Consider the following 21,130-nt stretch of genomic DNA (forward strand, 5'->3'; position numbering starts at 1 on the left):
ATACAGATGTATATGTGTAGTCACCTAATCAGTTATCAATGTGGGAGCCCACTCAAGTCATCGCACATAGAGATGTAGATGTAGGAAATACGTCCGATTCGGGCTCACTCAACATTCCGGCTGCATGAAGTCCCGTAAGTGCATACCCTAAGTTATATATCTGAAGGCCTGAGCCACATCCGCGACTCGAGCATTGCCTCAACACGTGCTAGCACTCTTATCTGTCTCCATACATATATATATATATATATATATATATATATATATATATATATATATATATATATAATATATATAAATATATATGTATTTGTATATTATTCTTTATATATTAAACTAAAGGCTGCACTTGACCGATAAGACTTTTAACTGGAGCAAGTGCAAGTCCCTCGAAATTGATACGTATATCAAATTTCTTTATACGAAACTGTTCTAGTGAGTTTATTAAAGTCGTTTTCATATAAGATTTTGGCACTGTCGAGAATTGCTTCTGTTGAATATATAACTAATATATAACTTATATATTATAAATGAATATTTATAATATTTTGAAATATTTAGTCGGTTCCAGATTTATTTTAAAAGGAACCAAAATCGTATTTCTATTTTATATACTCTATATATTTTGTAGTAGAAGTGAGGAACTTGAGATTTCTGTAGGTGAGTTGATAAGCTTCTTTTTGCGTCAATTCCAATTCTCAATTTTACGAAATCAGATCTACCTAAAGGAGATAAATGATATTTGTTTGGTTCATATATCTTTGGATGATTCTACTTTTTTATTAAATGTTTTTTATTTATTTAGCTATTATCTATATTATGTTTACCTGTCAATCAGAGGAATTTCCATGTTTAATAGATCTTTAACTTTCCTTCCTAGTATCAATTGCTTTCATAGAAAATTTGTTATTGTTATTGTGTGCCACGGGCTACGATAGCTTTTGGCGTCACCTTGAGCAAATCTCAGGGGCAAGCGCTCCAGATTCGAGCGCTCCGGCGTACCGCCAAAATCGCCATAATTCCGTCTAATCTAGGTACATCGTCATCGAACGCAAAAATAATGTGCCATCAAGGGGGGGATTGCCTAGAGAAAAGTTATCAGTCAGCCAGAGCGGCAGCATCGACACATACTAAATGACGTCGGTGTCCGACTCCGGATTCGGTGCGTGATTCCGCGCTGCTCCACGAGTGGTCTGCCAGCGGACGTTTACTGGCCTGGGCAAGGGGCTCGTTTCCCTGCGGCGCAGTACGACGTCGTCACGATTCCGATCGTAAAAAGGTCAATTTGTAACGATCGAGTGCGCGGCGTCAATAAATCTTATCAATTAATAAACACGTGCCCCCAGCCACAGATTGCACTAGTCAACAGAATATCGTAATTATATGTCAATAAATTCGAAATAAGTCTTTAATCAAAATCAAAATTCATAAATTTCAATGAGAAATATTCTTAAACTATATAGTATTTAATGCAGTTATATAATTGATTTTATAGCTGTCTTTAGAATGTCGATCTGACCAACGCTTGTTGTCCAGTGTAAAAGCTAATGATACGAAGTGTACATATAGGTACATATTTGGGGTGTTAAAGTCAATGGAAATGTTTTATAATATTTGTATACCATGTTGTTGTCGTTCACTATTGAAACGCAATGGCACTGAATATAGCATACATAAAATGCCCAAGTATAAATCGATCAACTGCAATAAGAGTGTAAAAATAACATTTTATTTTCTGATTGCTCAACTGCCTTTCGAGGATGAGTTAATTGAGCACCGAAGATCTATGTTTGGACTCCAGCCTAAATATATGTAAATATAATATATTTGATTCCGCTTTGAACTGGAATTTCAAAGTAACAAGAAAAACAGTTCAATAATTACACAAATAAATAATATTAAAATTGACAGTCTAATAGATGATAGTGTATCTATTTATAAATTCGTATAACAGTTTCGAATGCTAAATCTAAAAATGAGTTCTGCTAATTTTGGGGTTCATTTTGCTGCCATAGCAGTATCAATCACTTTAATGAACGCAGCATGCCTAATTAAATGGCCATAAATATTTACGTGCTGATATTAACGAGAGATCACACGCAAGGGTCAAAGGCCAGCATCGCAAGCCGCTCGCTCAGTTACACAACCGACAGCTTCGAGTAAACAAGAATCATGATGTTGATGCAATTCGAGAAGCGCGAATTGGTTGGCCGGCAGCTTGAAAAAGAGCGTATACGCCGAATATTTGGCACAGTGAGGCCTGGCCTTGACGACCGTTCTGTGGGCCTTTGTGTTACGGCGTTGACTTCGGTGTGTCACAGGCACCCTTCACTGTGCTAATCAAGGTTCATGCACATACATACTATATTATCAATAAATCATATTCGTCTGCTTTTATTTTGCTGTATGCTCGTCGAACTCTTCGACTCTGTTCATTTGTTTGGAATGTATTTTTAATTTTTTTGATATTTTCTTCATAGAAATTTTTGCACATGTTTGCAATAATTCATGTCAGGGCTATGCCTGACAGCTGAGGTCACCGACTGGTCGCTGATAGTTGACTGTGACTGAAAGTTAGATCTGTATTTCCGCTGTATAACAGTTGTATGACAGTCGTCTATAATATTTGTATAACAGTTGTTAAGTCGTAAATATCCATTTACTGCACTTTCTTGCACTTTGAGTATATAACTGTGGTATAACAGTTGTTCAAGAGCTGTATAATAGAATTTGCTCAATCATATTTGAGGAAAGTGATGTATGACAGCTTAATATCAACTATACAAATTTGTATAACAGAATTTACTGTGTTATATGATGGTTTCTAAGTTATATTTGAAGAAAATGATCATACTTTCAATGTATAACAGCTCAATATCAGATATACCAGTCTGTATAACAGAATTTAACTGTGGTATACGATGGTTTCTAAGTCATATTTGACGATTATTATGACATTTTCAATGTATAACAGTTGCCTATCAGTTGTAACTGTGTGTTTTAAGACAATCGCATGACAATCGTATAACAGTTAGTTAACAGTATAACAACTTCAATCAATCAATTCATATTTATTTGCACTTAATCCTAAATATTATCTCCGAAAGCTGTACAAATGGATTCTGCTAAAGAAGGTCACATAAATGCATAAAATTTAATCAGTGGCTTCGTTGAAACATTACAAATTACAAATGCAAGTGTGCATGTATGTGTGTGTGTGTCTTATCTAACTAATGTTGACGGATATTGTATATAAATAAATAAATAAAATGCAATAACTAATGCTACGATGATCAGTACAGGGTGTCTCCGATTAAGCCTATAAATAAAGTCTAATATCAATTGAAGAGCGGCAAGTGGCAAGTGGCAAGTGGCAAGTGGCAAGTGGCAAGTGGTGGGGTAGTCGCATCTAGACGAGACGCGCTGCCGAGCAGGTGGCAGGCGATGTTGTGTTCTGGGCTTCCGCATCGCCAGCACCGATGCCAACCACCAGACTGACGGCGCCGGCGGTGGCCAGCACCCGTTTGTAGTTGCTGCTGCACTGCGAATCGGCTACGGAGCGTCCGTCGCCCTCGTCGCGACGACATAGCTCGGCGGTAAATGGTGCGCTGGTTGCTGCCACCGTTTCCAGACGTCGCTCCAGTATCTCTGCGGTAGTTAGCTCGCTAGCCTGGACCAGGCTGCTGGCGGGCACATTGCTTAGCCAGGGCTTTAGTGTGGACTTCTTCTGCATGGTGGCCGCCTTGCAGCGGCAGACGACGTCTGCGTGCTCGCCGCATATGGAACAGAAGCGCTCGGTGTCCCCGACGCCGTTGACCGGATTGTTTTCCGGTTCGCCGCCGCCGACCACAGTTGGTATTGTGGCGCCGGACGAACTGCCGCTCAGCTCCAGCTCGTTAACTGCATCCACGAGGGTTTTGATGGCAGCCGCATTACCAGCAGATGGATTGTTGCTTTCGACCATGGCAGTCACCTCCTGCTCCTCGTAGTTCGGATTGAGCAGCAGCTTGGAGAGCGGCGGTGCCAGACCCAGACCCAAATTGCGCTCATGATACAGCTCCGAGATGCTGGGCGTCAGCTCGCGATTCATGTGCCGCATAATGCTGTCCTGAATGCACTTGGCGCTCGGCTTCACTGGCGTCTCCTCCAGTGGCTGCTTGGGCTCACCCAGCAGCTCGCTGTCAGCTGGCGAAAAGTACAGGCTGGCCGGATTAAAGGCCACACTGGCAGCCTCCTCTTCCGACAATGTTAGCGCCTTACGCTGCCCTCCAGTGACCACGGCGCCTCCGCCGCCACCCACGTTACTCGCCGCGCCATTGGGCACTGCTGGGGCATTCAGCTCGGTGCGCACGCTCAGTCTGTCCATGAATAGAGCATGCTCCTTGTTAACGCGTGCCGCCAGCGAGCTCTGTGCGCTGCCCAGCTTGATTTTCGGCTTGCTGCGTCCGCCAGCGCCTAAATTGTGATAGACGGGCGGACGAGGCGGCGGCAGCGGTGGCTGCTGCTGCAGTTGCGTCTGTTGTTGCTGCGGCTGCTGCTGCTGAGCGCCAGCAGCTGCTCCACGTCGCAGCACTGTTGCATGTCCGGAGCCCTCCCAGTCCGTTGTGGTGCTGCTGGCTGAGCTTGAGCTATCGGGTCGACGGCTGGAGTTCGCCAAAGGCGCAGCTGATGAAGCAACTGTGCTCGGCTGAGCGTAGAGGCAGCGTATGCGCGTCTGGTGAGCTAGCGCCAGCGACAGGCTGGGGTCGGTTACCGGCGGACTGGGCGTAAAGGCCGCATCACTCTCACCACCGCCGCCAGGCCGCGAGACGCGCACTGGACCACGCAGGCTGGCATAGCCCAAGCGTGCAGCTGGCTGCCCGTTGCCCGCCTGCGTGGCATAGCCATCGGAAAGCGAGTGCTCGCTGTCCGTGGTGTTGGCCAGACTGGAGTCTAGGCCGCCGCCGCCGTCGGGCTCGCCGCGGCGACGCACGTACGAGATGAATGCGCTGCGTGGATGCAGCGGCAGAGGCGACTGTGTGGCGTTGGTGGCTGCAACGGGCGTGGAGCTGTTGCCATTCGACGTAACAGGCTGTACGGGTGCGGCAGTTAGCTCGGGCTCCGTCAGCGACTCGCAGCTGCTGCTGCTGTGAGCTGCCGAGTCTAGACTAAGACTCTTGGGTGCCTCGTGTGTATCTGCAATAAATAAAAGCATTTTAGTTCCGGCGTTGTATTGCCTGATTTGCTTGACTTACCGAAGAGCGCGAGGAGCGCCTGCAGCACGAACTGACAGTGACGTCGATTGGCCTGTTTGCCGGTGCGCAGTATAACCTGGTCCGCGCCCACCTCGGTCAGATCGAAGCCCACCGAAGCCAGCAGCTCGTGGCAGCCGGCAACGCGCCACAGGCGCACGCTCAACGGCATCTCAATGCAGGCCTCAGCCTCCGGCTTGGCAGGGAACTGAGCCAATATGTTGCGTACTACGGCAATAATATCATCCGCATGCTCGGCACTGTTCACCAGCTTGGCCAGCGCCTGGAGCGTAGCGGGCGTCAGGGCCAGCAGCGCCTGCAGGCTGGCCGAGCACTGGGATAGCCGCTCCTCGGGATCCGTTTGCGGGAAGAACACGCTAGAGGGTATGCCATTGGCGGCTGGCTCGAAGCGAAAGCCCACAGCCATTAGCAAATCCTTCCATCCGGCCACCGGTCCAGCTTTGTTCTCAATGCTCTGCTGAGTTGTGTACATGGCGTTCTTTTGGCCGCGATGTATCCGCTGCAGGCTCTTCTCCACCAGATGCAGGCACACACGCAGCGCATCCCGACAGCGTTCCGGCGTGCGCAGCAGCTCGCACAGTGCATGGCCCAGCAGCGCCACCTTGTTCGATAACCTCACATTGGCGCCCACGAGCAAAAAGCCAGCCCAGTTGGCCGGATGTGCAAAGTGCTTGGTATGCTGCACCGTTTGCATGGCCTCTGCCAATGCGCTGAAGAGGTGAGAGGAGGCAAGGTTCAGTTATATAATATATATATATATATAAGTAGTATTTCTCACCGTGCCGCTCGTGCGCCCTGGAGCAGGGCCGAGTAGAAGGCGCGCAGCAGAATTTTGGCCGCTGTCTCCGGCACTGGCCAGAGCGAGATGAGCACAGCGCCGGCGCCGGCCAGCAGCCAGCCACCGGCCAGCTGGGCAACACCAGTGCCTGTTATGGGCTCCACGGAGTGATAGGAGCTGAGCACCACCAGGCGTGCGCCGAGGCGCAGCTGACGCAGCTCTGCGGCAGCCAATGTAAAGTCAGATAGCTGAGGCTCATGTGGCTCCTTCTGTTGCTGCTGCTCGGCGGTAACCACATCGCCCGGACTGAGCACCACAGCGCCAAGTTTCCAGCTGAGATTGGCGGCAAAATGCACGCACTCGGCGCCAGGCAGCTCGGCCAGCACAGACTCCTTGGTGGCATTGCAGCCGGCTAGAGCATTTGCCTGCAGCATGTCTGCAACCATGGCGGCCTCCTGCAAGGCTGCTGGCGATTCGGCGGCGGCCCAGCCCCAGCGCTCCGCAAGAGCGGATGGTACCCGCGGTCCACCGACGACCAGAGCTGTTGGCGGGCGACCACGATCTCGTCGGCTTCGGGAGCGGCCGCGCAGCGCCTGCAGTGATGGCGCCGTTAACAGAGCACAGCGCTCCGACAGGTACTCGCCATCATCGCCCGCGGCGCGTAATATGGCGAATGGCACCAGGTAGAGGGCGCTGTCCAGCACCAGGATGAGCTCACGTCTGCCTTGGCGCGACACGCTGGCGCCGCTGGGCAACAGATCATCGAACGGCGCCAGCAGCAGATTGTAGAGCGTGTGTAGGCAGGCGGGTCCACGCCACGCGGGCGGAGCGGGCGCTCGCCGGGAGCTACGGCTGCCCACGGATCGCGTGGAGCCCTGCAGACTAGCCACGGAGCCCAGAGAGAACAGTGAGCTGAGCGAGTAGTTGGATGAGTTCAGCAGCTGATTGCGGCTGACCATGCGCAGAAAGCCACCGCCGCCGGCACCAGCTCCGGGCAAGTCCTCCAGCAGCTGCTCGCTGCTGGCACGCCAGCCGCTGCCATCGCCCTCGTGTAACAGGTTCTGGGAGTTGACGCCAAGATTATCACGCACCATGTTGACATAGCGCTCCAGCAGGAGTTGACCCGCTGGTTCAGGATCATCATCGCGCTGCTGCTTCTGTTGCTCCGGCTGCTGCTCGTCGTCGTCCTCCTCCTCATGGCACTCATTGAGCGACAGCGGCAGCTGCAGCGTCTGCGGATCAATGCGCGCCGCATGGAAGCGCACGATGCCCGTCTGTGGCTGCAGCAGCCAGGCATAGAGCTGCTCCCCGGCCAAGCTGTAGTAGAGCACGGGCATGCGGCCTCGGTTCACTGCCTCCAAAATGGCATCGATGTCCGCAGTGCTGTTTGCTGTTGTTGCTGTGGCCTTGGCATCGCCGACAGTTGCATCGGCGCCGTTGCGCGCCTTGCAGCGCTCCGCAGCGACCAGCGCATCCTCGCTACGTTGCAGAGCCACGAGCAGCTGCTGCAGCAGATGGTAGCAGCTCGTCTGCAGCTCGTAGAGAGCTAGACGCGTCTCAGGGCTGCGCTGCTCCTGGCGCACGGACTCCAGCAGCTGGGCGGCCGTTTCCAGTTGTATGCGAGCGCCTTCAGCGTCGCCAGAGGAACGCAGAGCAAGACCTGGTTGCAAGAGAGAGCGAGAGAGAGTTAAGACAGCGCGGCACATAGAGCGAGGGAGAGTCACACTTACCCAGTTGATGTCTTATCTTGGCCTCCTCCTCTGACTTGCCAATGGACTGCGCACTGGCCAAGCCCTGCCGCAGATATTCCACTGCCTGCGCGTGCTGCTCCAGCTGATGATGCACACGGCCCAGGGCTCCGCAGGCCAGCGCTTTGCCCAGTCGATCTGTGCTGAGTGCCAATTGTCGTTCGTAGCATTTGAGCGCCTCCTCCTGTTGTCCCAGTGCCTCGTGCACGGCGCCCAGATTGCCCACGGCGCGTGCCTGCAAGGCTGGCGCCGCCAGCTCGGTGCACAGCTGGAGATCCTGTTCGTGTAGCTGCAGCGCCTCGGCATGTTGACCCATGCGCTGCTGCACCTGCCCCAAGGCGCACATTGCATCCGATTCGAGGGCGCGATCCTGCAGGCCGCGTGCCAACTCCCGCTGATGCTCCAAGCAGTTGAGCGCCTGGGCATGATTACCAAGCGCTGCGTGCACATGGCCCAAGTCGCCATAGGCTAGCGCCTTGACCTCGGCACTGTGCAGCTCGTGGGCGACGACCAGACGCTTCTCCAGACACACCAGCGCCGTCGCCAGCTGCCCCAGGGCGCGGCGAGCCTGGCCGAGGCCGCGATAGGCGCGCTCCTGATCGCGATGGCTGGCCAGGCCCAGTGCCAGCTGCAGCTGGCGCTCGTGACACTTCAACGCCTCCTCATAGTCGCCCAGCGCAGCATAGCAATCCCCCAGATGTCCCAGTGCTCGGGCGCGATCCGCCTGCGTCGAGGGCAGCGACACGCGCTCCAAGGTGCCCAGCTGCGCCTCCAGGCAGCCAATGGCCGCCTCATAGTGCGCCATATTGAGCCGAGCAATGCCGAGATTTCCGTGTGCCTGTGCCTCGACGGCGGCATCTCGTTGTTCCTGGGCGCGCTCCAGTTGCTCCTGATAGCACTTGACGGCATGCGTCCAGCTGCACAGCGCCATGTGCACAGCGCCCAGATGACCATGGGCGCGACACTCCCCAGCCAGATCGCCCAGCTCCTGGCGCAGTGTCAGCTCCTGTGTATGATGCCCGAGCGCCTTGTCCCAACGCCGCAGCAAACGATGCGCCAAGCCCAAAGCGCCACAGGCAGCCGCCTCCATGGCGCGCTCGCCGGCCGACCTAGCCAGCGCCAGCTGACGCTGATACAGCTTAATGGCCTCCTCGTGGGCACCGGTGCGTATGAGTATGTCGCCAATGTTGCCCAGTGCTCGGAACTTGGCCGGCAGCTGACCAGTGGCATGGGCAACAGCCAAGAACAGTTGCTGGCACTCCAGGGCGGCGGCCGTGTGGCCCAGCGCCAGGTGAGCCAGGCCTAGATTGCAGTAGGCGCGTCCCATGTGCGGCCGATGCTGTGCGTCCTTGGCCAGGGCCAGATCCTGATCGTAGTAGCGCACAGCGGCGCGATAATTGCCCAGGCAATAGTGGGCATAGCCCAGCAGATGGCAGGCCTTGCCCTCGGCGGCCACGTCGCCCAGCTCTTGGGCGAGCATCAAGTAGCTCTCGTAGTGCGGCACCGCCTCGCCGTAGAGCTGGCGTGCGCTGAGGCAGTTGCCTAGATTGAGCAGCGCACAAGCCTCGCCAGCCGCATCCTTCAGGGATCTGGCGGTGGCCAGATGGGCGCGATAGTGCGCCAGTGCTGCATCATGGGCGCCCAGCGCCTGGTAGGCAACCGCCAGGTTGCCGTGCGTGGCCGCCTCGGCGCTGCGATCGTTGACGGCCTGGCTAATGGCCAGCTCCTGTTTGTGATACTTGACAGCTGCCTCGTAGGCGCCAGCGGCAGCGTGGGCATTGCCCATGTTGCCATAGGCACGTCCCATGCCCGCCCGATCGCCCAAGGCGCGTGCAATACCCAGATGTGCCTGGTGCAGCTTCAGCGCCGCATCGTGGGCGCCCAGCAGCTGATACACGATGCCCAGATTGGAACAGGCGCGTCCTTCGCCAAGCTTATCGCGCGCAGCCAGCGCCATGGCCAGCTGGCGTTCGTGCCAGCGCTTCGAGGCGGCCGCATCGCCGGCACAGCGTGCCGCATGCCCCAATCCCGCATAGGCGCGCGCCTCTATGCTGCGATCGCCCAGCGTCTGAGCTATGCGCAGCACCTGCTCGTGGCAGGCGGCCGCCTGGCCAAACTGCCGCCGCTGATGATGCGCAGAGCCGAGATTGGAATAGGCGCGCGCTTCTTCCACCTGATCGTGCAGCTTCCTCGCCAGACGCAGATGTTGCGTGTGGCAATCGAGTGCCGCCTCGCACTCACCCAGGGCCAAGTAGACGGCGCCCACATTGCCGATTTCGCGCGCCTCTTGCAGTCGATCGCCGAGTTGCTTGAAGAGCTGCACGCACTGCTTGTGGGAGGCCAGGGCGTTGGGATAGTCTCCGCTGGCCGTGTACACATGGCCGAGTGAGGTCAAAGCCGAGGCGGCTGCCTGTGTGTCCTTGCACTTCATGGCCAGCACCAGCTGGTAGCGATGCGCTGTGAGTGCCTCCTTGTAGGCGCCCTGACTGAAGTAGGCGGAGCCCAGATTGCCATGGGCACGGCACTCGCCGGCTGTGTCGCCCAGCGACTTGGCCACGGCCAAGTCCTGCTGCATATAGCCAATAGCTTGGTCCAGCTGATTGAGCGCCCAGTGCGCCGAGCTCAATGCACTGAAGACGGATCCACGCAGCTTGAGCGAGCAGCTGCCAATGCGCAGCGCCGCCTCCAGCACGGCAACCGCCGCCTGATACTGCGAAGCCTGCAACAACTCCTGCCCGACCACGGAGCTGACCACGAACGGTGACTCGTGCAGCTGCATGGCGCGCAGCTGCTGCAGCGTCGGCTCCAGTGCCGCACGCAGCGGACTTTTCAGCGAGGCCTCGACAAGACCCGCCAGCAGCTGCTTGTGGCTCGGCTCCTGTGCCAGGCCGGCGGCGAAGGAAGCCAACGCCTCGCCATACCTGCCCAGGCACTGCAGCGCAACGCCTTGACGAAAATACGCCTTGGGCCACTGTGGGCACAATTCACGCGCCTGCGTCGCATCCTGCAGCGCCGCTGCAAACTGTCCCTGCTTGAGCCGCGCCGCCGAACGGTTGCTGTAGAGTATATGATTGCCCGGATCCAGCTGCAGTGCGTCCGTGTACAGCAGCACGGCGGTGGCAAAGTCTCCGCTCTGGCAGGCAGCGTTCGACTGGCGCACCTTCTCCAAGAAGAGCGCGCGATTTGCAGCGGGCAGCTCCGGTGTGCATTCCGGTTCATTCTGCAAGAAAGGAAAAATCGTGACTTGATTTAAGTAGGTGTCTCTCTGGTGACTGAGATTCGAGCTGACTTGGATTCTTCGGAATGTTTTCTATATATCTCTACAGTCTTCATGTGCTAACAAATATTGCTGTCGAATCATTTTCGGCTTAGCTGCACAGAAGTTCAGATTTATCTTAGAAATTTATGAGAGACATCACACATTGTTTGCATATTTTGCTTGGCTTTGCACCACTGTGCATGCGCTAGGCTGTAATTACGTTAAATTGCCGCCACTGTAATCGCAGTCGCAGTTCCACTTCAAATCCATGCTACAGGTATGCGACCACTGAGTCACGTTTCCCGGCGAACTGCCAACTGGCGACTGCCAACTGGCGACTGAGAAGTCAGCATCCAATTGCTGTTCCGCCAGCAGTTCTGCTCGTCAAATGCGGAAGCAATTCCACGAATTCGTGGCCCAAGAACTGCGCAGCAAACAGAGGGAGCCAGTGGCCAAGCGAAGTGTTGAGTGTCTGAGCCTTTTTTGGCATAAGCCATGCGAAGACAAGAAGGCTAGCCCGATACCGAAAGGCAACGGGATCGGCGGCTGAGGCTGAGGCTGAGGTTGAGGTTGAGGACGAGGACGAGGCCGTGACAAGAGCGTAGAGTTTTTACATATTTTTAAAGCAATTAAATGGAATGAGTATGCAAATGCATTAGCCCGGCTTGAAGACACAAAGCCACAGTCAAAAGCGAAACCAAAAGCAAGACCAAAGCGTTGAGCTCTTTCCTAGAAAACGTGCACAGCAAGTGCCAAATGCCAAGTGCCAAGTGCCAAGTGCCAAGTGCCAAGTGCCGTTGTCGAAGAGTGAAGCGTGGAGCAGAGAGGGGGAGGCAGGGCCAGGTGTAGTTGGGGCGTGGGTTACGGATAACGTGCTTAGATTAGCCTTCTGGCTTGCGTTGTCGTTCTGCTTCTTCTGATTGTTGTTGCTATTTCTTTTTGTTTTTCGGGTCCAGCTAATGCGAATAAATCAACTCGTCGATACATGCAGCTATTCATATGTACGTGCACATAGATACTCACACAAGTGGCAGCCACAAAGTGTATCTGACAGATGCAGAACGAAATTTATGTTTTATGCAACCATTAAAGGCTGTGTTCGTGCCCGTGCCCGTGCCCGTGCCCTTGCCCCGTTCAGCAACGTCCCCCATCAGCCGATAATCCAAATGGAGTAGGCGTTACAATGAACAAGAAGAAGATGAAGCGAAATATAACAAAACAATCAAAAAATAAAAACAAAAGCAAATAACCTGAGAGAGATAGAGAGAGAGAGAGGGCGAAACGTCGAACAACTTTAAAAACCACTCGCATAACTTAGCAAAATGAAATTTTTGCACAGCGTTGGCGTTGCTGGCGCAGATCACAGCAAGCAGATTGGTCCAAGACAGTCAGCTCCAATGGTCAAAGTCAAATAAACACGCACCAAACATGCCCAGACTAACCCAAAGGCAGGCCGAACGGACGAACAGAGACCAGGCGTCTAAGGCCAAGCTGAGCGGAAGGGAGCGCCGTTTCATATTAGCAGATATTATCGTTCCAGCTAAAAATAATAACTGGCAGCGCGCTACGAGCGCGCCCAACTGCTAGCCGTTTGGCCTTAGCGTTTATCCGTGCCAAACGATGAGCCCCGGATAGCTGTGGATAAGCGGCAAATGCCTCAGATAACAATCAAGCCAGACAGCTCTTTATGAACTAAACCGATTCAGCAGCCCTCGACTCTAATCATATAAGTTTTCTTTATTTTGCACCGAATCTTAAGCCAACTCAAGCGCACTGAGTGCCAATGACAACAACTATTTCCATATGGCTTCTGTTTCATGTAAAAACCTTTAAAAGTTGTGTCTGTTTTTTTTTTGTGATTTCATTTGCAGTTTCTTATTTAACTATTTTTACGTATGAACATGGATCTAACCTTGGGATCTCTAGCTTTACGTTCACAATAAACCACAGAATAGACTATTGAAGACCTGGCGTAGCTTTATCATTGATATATTTCAAGGGTTGCTTGGAATAATTTTGAGTACTCTTAATAAAGAGCTGAAGTTAAACACATTCTGCAAAGGCTGCATTTTGGCTGCCTTGAAGGGGCTGCCTTCGTGGACCAAACGGTTTGCTTGTCAAAGCAGGGGCTGTGAATCTATTCCATTCAACGGGCTGTGTATCAATTTAGGGATTGGCGCCCAAATGCCACATAGAGAAGTCATGTAAGCTGATATGTCTGCTGTCCTGCTCCAACAATTCCAACTAAAGCAACAACACGAGCAGCAACACCAGCCAAAGGCCCTCTGTTTAGAAAATAGTCAAGAATCTTGAAGCAAGAGCCTGTCAGATATATATATATATAGAGAGAGATTAAAGAGAGAGAGAGAGAGAGAGAGAGAGAGAGAGAGAGAGAGAGAGAGAGAGAGAGAGAGAGAGAGAGAGAGAGAGAGAGAGAGAGAGAGAGTGAGCGACCAGGAATGCTTTAAGTAAAAAACCATCGACTTGAGAACTGGTCGCGCTTTGGCTGCCTGGGCGGACAACAGTGTAAAAGCAAAAAAAAAAAATAAAATAAAAGAGAAAAAAAAGTGGCACCCAAAGATGCAACCGCAGCAGTTGGCTTCAGGTTGTTGCCTGCCATGCCACATGCACCACATGTCGATGTTAATGTGCGTGAAGCGGTGGTGGGGCGGGATGTGGCAGGCGGCAAGTGCCAACTGGCCGGAGCAATATGTGAGCCAGTGGCACGCCGCGCTCGACCCGTCCCGTCCCGATGGCCCATCGATAGAGTCGCCGCATTGGAATGCTAACAATTTCACGATTGCTTGTGGCGCACATTGGCATGTTTTGCGCTTAAGTCAAGAATTTTATTGCAATTTAACGCGTAATAAAATAATTAGCTGTTGCTCTGCGTTCACGGCCTCCCCGTTCCAGGCCCTACTACTGTTAGCCTATCCGTGCTGTTGCTATCCGGCTGCTGTCGCCTGAGCTTAGTAGATGTAGATATTATCCATTGAGCTGAGCTGCCCAAAATGCACAGATTCAATTGGCTGTCATCTAGCTGTTGCTCAGGTCGAAGCCGAGGCGGATCAGCCAGCCAGCCAGCCAGCCAGACACACGGACAGTTGGACACAATGGACAGCTAGTGAGACAGCAGCGGGCAGCTTCTAAACATGCGCCACAAACTTATCCAACAATGTTGACGTTGTCGTCCTCAGTTTCAATCCCAGTCCCAGTCCCAGTCCCAGTCCCAGTCGCAGTCCAAGTCTCGACATTGTCATCGTTGTTGCCCATGACATGACAGCGCGGAATATGATGAAAGGGCCTAGGGTGTAGTCGGAGCTGAAAAAGGGTTTGTGTGTTTGGCGTTTTTATCTCTGCGCTTTGTTTAATTTGGCGTGTGTTGCATTGTTGTTGTTGTTGTTGTTGCTGCTGCTGTCTCTGTTGCTGTTGCTTAACCCTTTTGTTGTCTCGCCGCTCAGTTAATCAACATTGAAATCATTTTGCCATCTTTTTGATTATTAGCGCTGGCTTCGTTGATTGTTTTCTTCTTTACTTTTTTTTTATTTCTTTTTTTTGCTGCTTTTCGTTTTCTTGTTCATTTCAGCTGTTGTAGTTGTTATCCGTCTTAATTTCCAAGCGCACTCGATGATTAAGTTTCTGTGAAGGCCATAAATAATTGTCAGGCTGCATAAATTGGGAACTTGAAATGCATGCAAACATGAGCAGCACTCTGTGAATGGCTATTGAGATAAAGGCAGAGCGACGTTTAGGTTATTGCAAATTGTTGCTCTTGACTGATAGCATTCTTAATTGCCTTTATCCGGATTTAGTCGCATTTATCCAAACAGCATTGCTGCTGACTGGCGAATAAACTTAGCCTTTGCCTATCAAACGTATAGCTCTCTTGCCACCTACTCGTCTATATGAGATTTCTTTCTTTGGTTTCTGTTCTTTTTGGTCCATTCACACTCTATTCAAATTCCTATTAGCTTTACAAAACCCATTCCCAGACTCACCTCGGAGAAGTCCCGCTGCGACATCTTATTCAATAGCTGCTCGCCAACAGCAATTTTGCCATTGTTCTCATTATTATTTGCATGATTATTTGCATTAAAATTTAATGGCAAATTTATAAGATTCTCATAATTCGTCATTTGTATGCAAGAACCATCAATGCGCCTTTAGCATGCCGGTCTGTAAGAACAAAAAGAAAACGAGAATTAAACATAAATGAAACAAAGACTTACACAGGAAGAGCGAGCGAGAAGAAGAGATAGAGAGAGAGAGAGAGGGAGAGAGACGCTGCAGCAAGATATGTGAAACAAAACTTTCAAATGCCTCAACAAGAGAATTCTAGAGAAGTTCGCCTGCTGCTGCTGCGGCTGCGGTTGCTGATTCTTCTGTTGTTGCTGTTATTGTTGTTGTTGTTGTTGCTGTTGACCAACGGCTCTTATGCAAATTTAGGCCTGGCCGCAGTCACATAAACTTGACAATTGAATGTGGCCATAAATTTCTCGAAGCTGAGACGTGTCGTCCGCACCAGCGGCACAGTGGCCACAGCAACTCGGTGCGAATTCTGCCGCTTACTCGCCAGCGGCGCCTCAGTATCATGAGGATCAGGCCAGTGCCCAGTCTTCGCTTCGATTTTAAGTCTCTCATTCATTCTCGATGCCCAAGCGGCGAGCTCAGCTGAGCGGCTGTGGCTTCTTGTGAAAATACATTGTATATTTAATATGTTATCATTTAATTGGGTTTGGCGGTAGCTAGAGAAAGTTTACATTAGCCAATTTAATTAAAAGCCCAACAGCTGCAATGTAAAATTGGCCACATCAATTCAATCTCCATTTCATAAGCAGCGGAAATTGATGCTGCGCGCTGTTGGCTTCGGTTTCACACTCGCCATACAGAAGCCATATGGTGGATTGGTATGTGCGCATTCTTGTTTAGCATTAACATTAACATTAATTGAAATGTTACGCATGATGACAAAAGACTTAGGCGACAAACCTGAAATGCCGCAAGTCGAACAAAAAGCTTGCGACACAAACTCAATGCGGTTACTTCGCTCGACACAGAAGGGCTTGCCAGCGATATTCTTTATTTATCATTATGTCATAGAAGAACTCGTTTGCATATAAGCATTCGCATATGTTAACAGATACTGAATGACATTCACTATTCATTTCTCTTAATGCTATCTAATAGTCCATTTCGTTTTCTCCTTTCCAATTTTTTCCTTTTTGCTCTCCAACTATTTCCGCTGGAGAGTCGCAATCACAGCAGATATTAATCGTTGCCGTTTTTGTTTGTTCTACCTTCGGCGTAAAGTGCTTATCAATTGCGCTGCGCTCAGCTTTTATTACTTTGATTGTTTCTGTATCTTTGCGGCCGCCTTTTGGCGTTTTGTTTTTATTTTTCTTTTATTTTTTATATACATTTTTTAACGATTATGAAGCCCGGTTTCATTACAAATGAGCTAATTTAGCCGCATTAATGGCTTTATAATTGTACTTCGGCCGCTCGTTTTTATGGCTGCTCTCAAGTCGACCAAATGCGAGCGGAAAAGACTCAAAGAGCCAGTGTGACGATTGTGGAGCGCTCTTTGATTGCCTCGGCCAGCGTTGATCAAGTTCAGTTCGCGTCCCAACGTGCAAAAATGAAGTCATACGGGAAATGGTGACTCTTAAACACACAACGATGCAATAAATCTCACTTTCAATACTTTATTTAATGTGTGTTTTTTTTTTTTGTCATTGTTAACACGTAAATCGAAATCAGAAAATCGCAATGATACCAGGGTCAAGAAAGAGACGATTGCCACTGGGACTAAAGCATATGAATCAACCTTTTCTGTGGGCATAAATAGATTTATATACACATATATATACATACGTATATGCATATATTTATACATATTTAATTTATGGCAAATTAGCTCCAGCCCTGGCAACTATCACAAATATGGCTTTGACTCTTCGATTCGCTTCGCTTTTAGAAGCTGTCCACCCTCATAAACTTTTAGCTGAGTCTCTGAGTCGCAATTGTGGCAACAGTGTTGCGCATTGGCAGCTTCGTTGGCGGTCGTTCAACGAGTACAAAAGCAGCACAGCCCTGGGCAACAGCGGCAACGAAGATCCTCAAAACATGGCATTTGCTGGCCGAAGCAGAGCAGGGCGAACGATCTGGGTCTTTATTACAACATCTATAAATGATTTCCGCTATTAAAATAAAACACTTTTGCATAATTTTTCACTTAGAGAGGACAGCAACAACAACAACAGCAGCGGGAGCAGCACACAGCGATTGAGGCGGAGTCAACAGCAAACGGCGAAAAAGAAATTCCTCACGCTTCAGACGCCCGTGAGGCATGCCCGAAAATTCCGCAAGACAACGCCTACCCCGACCCAGGCTGGACAGACAGCCCCATCCCCAGATCTGGTATCCGAGTCCAAGCTGGGGCTAAGTCTCCGTTTGAGGAGGCTCGTTGATCGTCTTCGTCATCGCCAGCCCCATCGTCATTCTCGACGTTGACGTCGCTGTCGCCATCGCCATCGCCGTTCGCTTTTTGATGATGCCTGCTCGCAACCTGTTGAAATGTGTGACAAATTGGGCGTAAACAGCCGAAGTGAAAAGGATGCTCCTCCCCGCTGCCGCTCGCTGTCCTTTGCCGCCCAGTGCAGGCTCATTAAGTCAGAAACGTGGGCGTGACGTGAAGCGATTTTGTTACGTTCTTCTTTTTTCTCATTTGTTTTTTCTTAACAATTTTTTCAAGGTAAAAAATTTGCTTAAGCACAGCCAAAAATTGAGCCATAAATTTAAAGTTGATTAACATGAAGCGCACTGACGCTGATGCACCACGGCGAAGGGGTTCGTGCCAAGCTGAAGACGACACATTATAAATGTGCTGCTACTCATGTTTAAGTGCTTAAGTATTTGGTGATATTTTTCAAAGCACATTATTTGATAAGCACTTGAATAAGAAGAAAAAAACTATAACAAAGCAATCAATTTGTTGAGCATCAAGTATGTGGTCGTGTATGTGTGCGTATGTTGCCCAAGGCAACTGAAATTGTAGCTCAGCTCGCGCTGTGCTCGTTCTGTTCATGAAATAGCAATGGATTTGTTCAAGTTCGTTGCCTAAGTCTTTTGTTTGTGTCTCTAGCGAGCCAAAATGAAATGAAATGAAATGAAATCTTTGCTTGCGGTTATTGCTGCGATTGGTCACTGCGGCCTTTACTTGGTAACTTGTCTATGGCCGGCCACATGCTCATACAATTTCATTAAATCTCATTAAAATTTTTTGGCCATTTTGCTGCTGCCGTTGTTGAAAAGCCAACAAACCGTGCAAGAAAAGCCAAAACGTATCTGTATGAAAGACGTGGACCAAAATGAAAAGCAATTTTAATGAAGCTGAAGTCGTTGTAGTTGTAGCCGAGTCCGAGACACTTGTTGCTAGTTGTTGCGGCTGCCACCGCTACTGCTGTTGGCCACATTGTTGCTGCCATATAAGCTGGCATGCATTTGTTGTTGCCCACAATGCGAGTGGCACGATGTAATTGACATCATTAGACTAAAGCGCGAGCAGCGACCAGAGTGTGGCGACCAGCTCAGCCAAAAGGAGCACTAGAAAGTGGCCTGCCACCAAGCGAGTCAGAGAACAAGCGAGCGAGGGAGCAATGGAGCGAGCGAGACCAGCGAGAGAGACCCGTTATCAACGTTAACCGTTCTCATATGCCATGCCATGCCATGGCATTGACCCACCGCATCGGCAAGCAGCAACCGGGTGCCCCGACCAGCAAAGATTTTCAATTTCCAATTCCCAGTGCCCTTAATCTATGCAAATCGCTTGAAAAGCCAAAGAATCCACAGAGACGTATATGCTAATGTATATGTTTATGCCTATGTGTGTATCTATTTACGTTTATTGATGCTGCGTCTGTGTTTTCTCTCATTTGATTTACGCACCACACTGCCCGGCGCATATTAATTTTGGTTGTTGGTATTTTTTTTTAATTTTCCTGGCTTTGTCTAATAAATTTCATGTTTAAGCATTTTCGGGCTACAAATTTTCACTGTAAATTTATGGCCTCCACTTACCGTGGAATGTGGCGACAGCGTCCCGAACTGGAGTCGCCGACGCCTCGTCGTAAATTGCCGTCTTATATATATATATAAGTGTGTGTATATGTGTGTGTGTATAGTTGCTCATATGTGTGCATATATGCTATGAGCGACTGTATTTGTATTTGTATCTAATTTGTTTAGGTTTCTGGGTTGTGATCTGCCTGAGACTTAACGTGAGAGTTTACAGTTGCTTGTAATATATATACATATACATATATATATTGTAATAATATATATATATAATAATATATATATATATATATAAATATTTCTAAGCAGTGTAAGTCAGAGCTTGCAATTTACTTCAGTTATACATATAAATTCGATTCTGTGTCTAATTCACAGCTGATGGCTTTTTAATGCCTCGCATCTATTTGTTGTTCTCTTTGTCTACTGTACGTCCAGCTGCGTGGGGATTAGGTTTGATTAACTGCAGTCGTTGCTGCTTGGCTTATTATCATACAAATGACTTAGGCAACGAACTTGTTGTATACACACACACGCGCACGCACAGAGAAAGAGAAAGAGAGAGGCGCTCTAATGGCCGCATTAATTTCACTAATTTCAAATATTCGATTGGCTTTTCAAATTTTTGCATAATAATAAATAATTGCCTTAAATTGTTGACTTTTGGCTCTTGTTGCCAAACTTATTTAAATAGTTTATTGTTGAGTTTTATTGGCATTTAACTTGCTTAAATTTCTTATGTCGAATTTAGCTTTAGCCTTTGAGTTGGCCAGAAAGGCATTTGGGCATGCCCAAAGCCAACCGCCTTAAACCAATGCGCACACACACAGACACAAGCACACACATAGTATTTTACTCTCTCGATACATACACACACATAGAAGCACACACACACACACTCTCACAATCGTGGCTGAAACAAGTCAGGCAACTTTTTTATTTTTCCTCATTTTATTGGAAGCGGCCGCCGCTTTGGATTGCCTTCCTTTTTCTCTTTACTACAACTACTACCACTATGTTGTTGTTGGTGTTGTTGTTGCCTTTTTGTTATTAGTAGCATTTACTTTGGAATGCAACAAAGCGAGAACGTTTCGAAAAATGACGACGACGATGCTGGCAGCGCCTTTGGCCATTGACGTCTTGTTGCGAAAACAGAAAAATGCATGGCCTGGTTAGCACTCCACTGAGTGACAGAGAAGGACTCAGTTGGTGAGACAGAGAGAGAGAGGCGAGAGTTACAGAGAGGGAGAGAGAGAGAGTGAGAGTGCAAAGGAGCAAGTGAGAGGACAAGCGTGTGAATGAGTAGGGAGTCAAAGAAGTGCGAGCTGCGAAGAGTGGGCGACCAAAGCTCTGAACATATGTCAAAAGCTGTCAGAGTTCAAAGGCCGCAACGGCCCGTTGATCGCTTCTTTAGCACTATCGGCCATTTACATCGTTTAAGCCAAAGACACCACTTGGCAAAGGCAACTCACGCTTTTGGCACAGAACACAACACAATAAAATAAATATTCACTTTATATCCCGTTGTTGTTGTTGTTGTTGCCGTCGAGATGCCCGAACACAAATCAAAAAAATAAGTAAAAAAATAAACAACAACAAAAATGAAAAAAAATCCGAATCGCGTTACGTTTTTTGCCTCGTTGTTGAACGCGCCGCATGCAAAACTCAACTAAGGCGAACGCGAAGAAGGAGACGGCGACTCGCAAACAGAGCGAGAGAGCGGTACAAAAAGAAACGAAAAACAGGTACACAGCTATAACAAGTATTGCGACCCGTTTACCTGTTCAAGTCGCTCAGCTAGCGCTGCCAGATGCGTGTGATTTAGCCACGATCTGGCAGCATGCAGTGTAGCCAGATAGCTAAAAAAGCAAAGCAATTGACGGACAAACGACGATCGATAACATTTCATAATCGTGTTTCATTGATATGGATTTTGTACTAAAAGAAAATACGTGGCCAATATTTAATGGAATTTGTTTCTATAGAATGTCAAGTATTTAATGAGCTATCTACCATGGGA

At 49.4% G+C, this 21,130-nt stretch overlaps 1 protein-coding gene across 1 annotated transcript; it reads right to left on the bottom strand.

Moving 5' to 3' along the window:
* Nucleotides 1-3,104: 3,104 nt before the first annotated feature.
* Nucleotides 3,105-15,173, bottom strand: LOC111601905 (tetratricopeptide repeat protein 28). Its single transcript, XM_023318751.2, has 5 exons — nucleotides 15,036-15,173; nucleotides 7,761-10,998; nucleotides 6,031-7,690; nucleotides 5,235-5,962; nucleotides 3,105-5,175 (listed from the first exon to the last, which is right to left on the bottom strand). Exons 1-5 carry the CDS (start codon nucleotides 15,171-15,173, stop codon nucleotides 3,410-3,412), a joined length of 7,530 nt encoding a protein of 2,509 aa, XP_023174519.2. The 3' UTR covers nucleotides 3,105-3,409.
* Between the last annotated feature and the right edge of the window lie 5,957 nt (nucleotides 15,174-21,130).

Source organism: Drosophila hydei, unplaced genomic scaffold (assembly GCF_003285905.1).
Source record: "Drosophila hydei strain 15085-1641.00,03,60 unplaced genomic scaffold, DhydRS2 tig00000211-arrow-pilon, whole genome shotgun sequence".
Taxonomy (NCBI): domain Eukaryota; kingdom Metazoa; phylum Arthropoda; class Insecta; order Diptera; family Drosophilidae; genus Drosophila; species Drosophila hydei.

Excerpts from the sequence above, each read along its gene's own strand:
- LOC111601905 (XM_023318751.2), bottom strand. The coding sequence starts at position 15,173 with ATGACGAATTATGAGAATCTTATAAATTTGCCATTAAATTTTAATGCA. Across the intron at positions 10,999-15,035 it reads CGCAGCGGGACTTCTCCGAG|AATGAACCGGAATGCACACC; the intron begins GTGAGTCTGGGA and ends CCTTTCTTGCAG. Across the intron at positions 5,963-6,030 it reads CAGGGCGCACGAGCGGCACG|CGCATTGGCAGAGGCCATGC; the intron begins GTGAGAAATACT and ends TCACCTCTTCAG.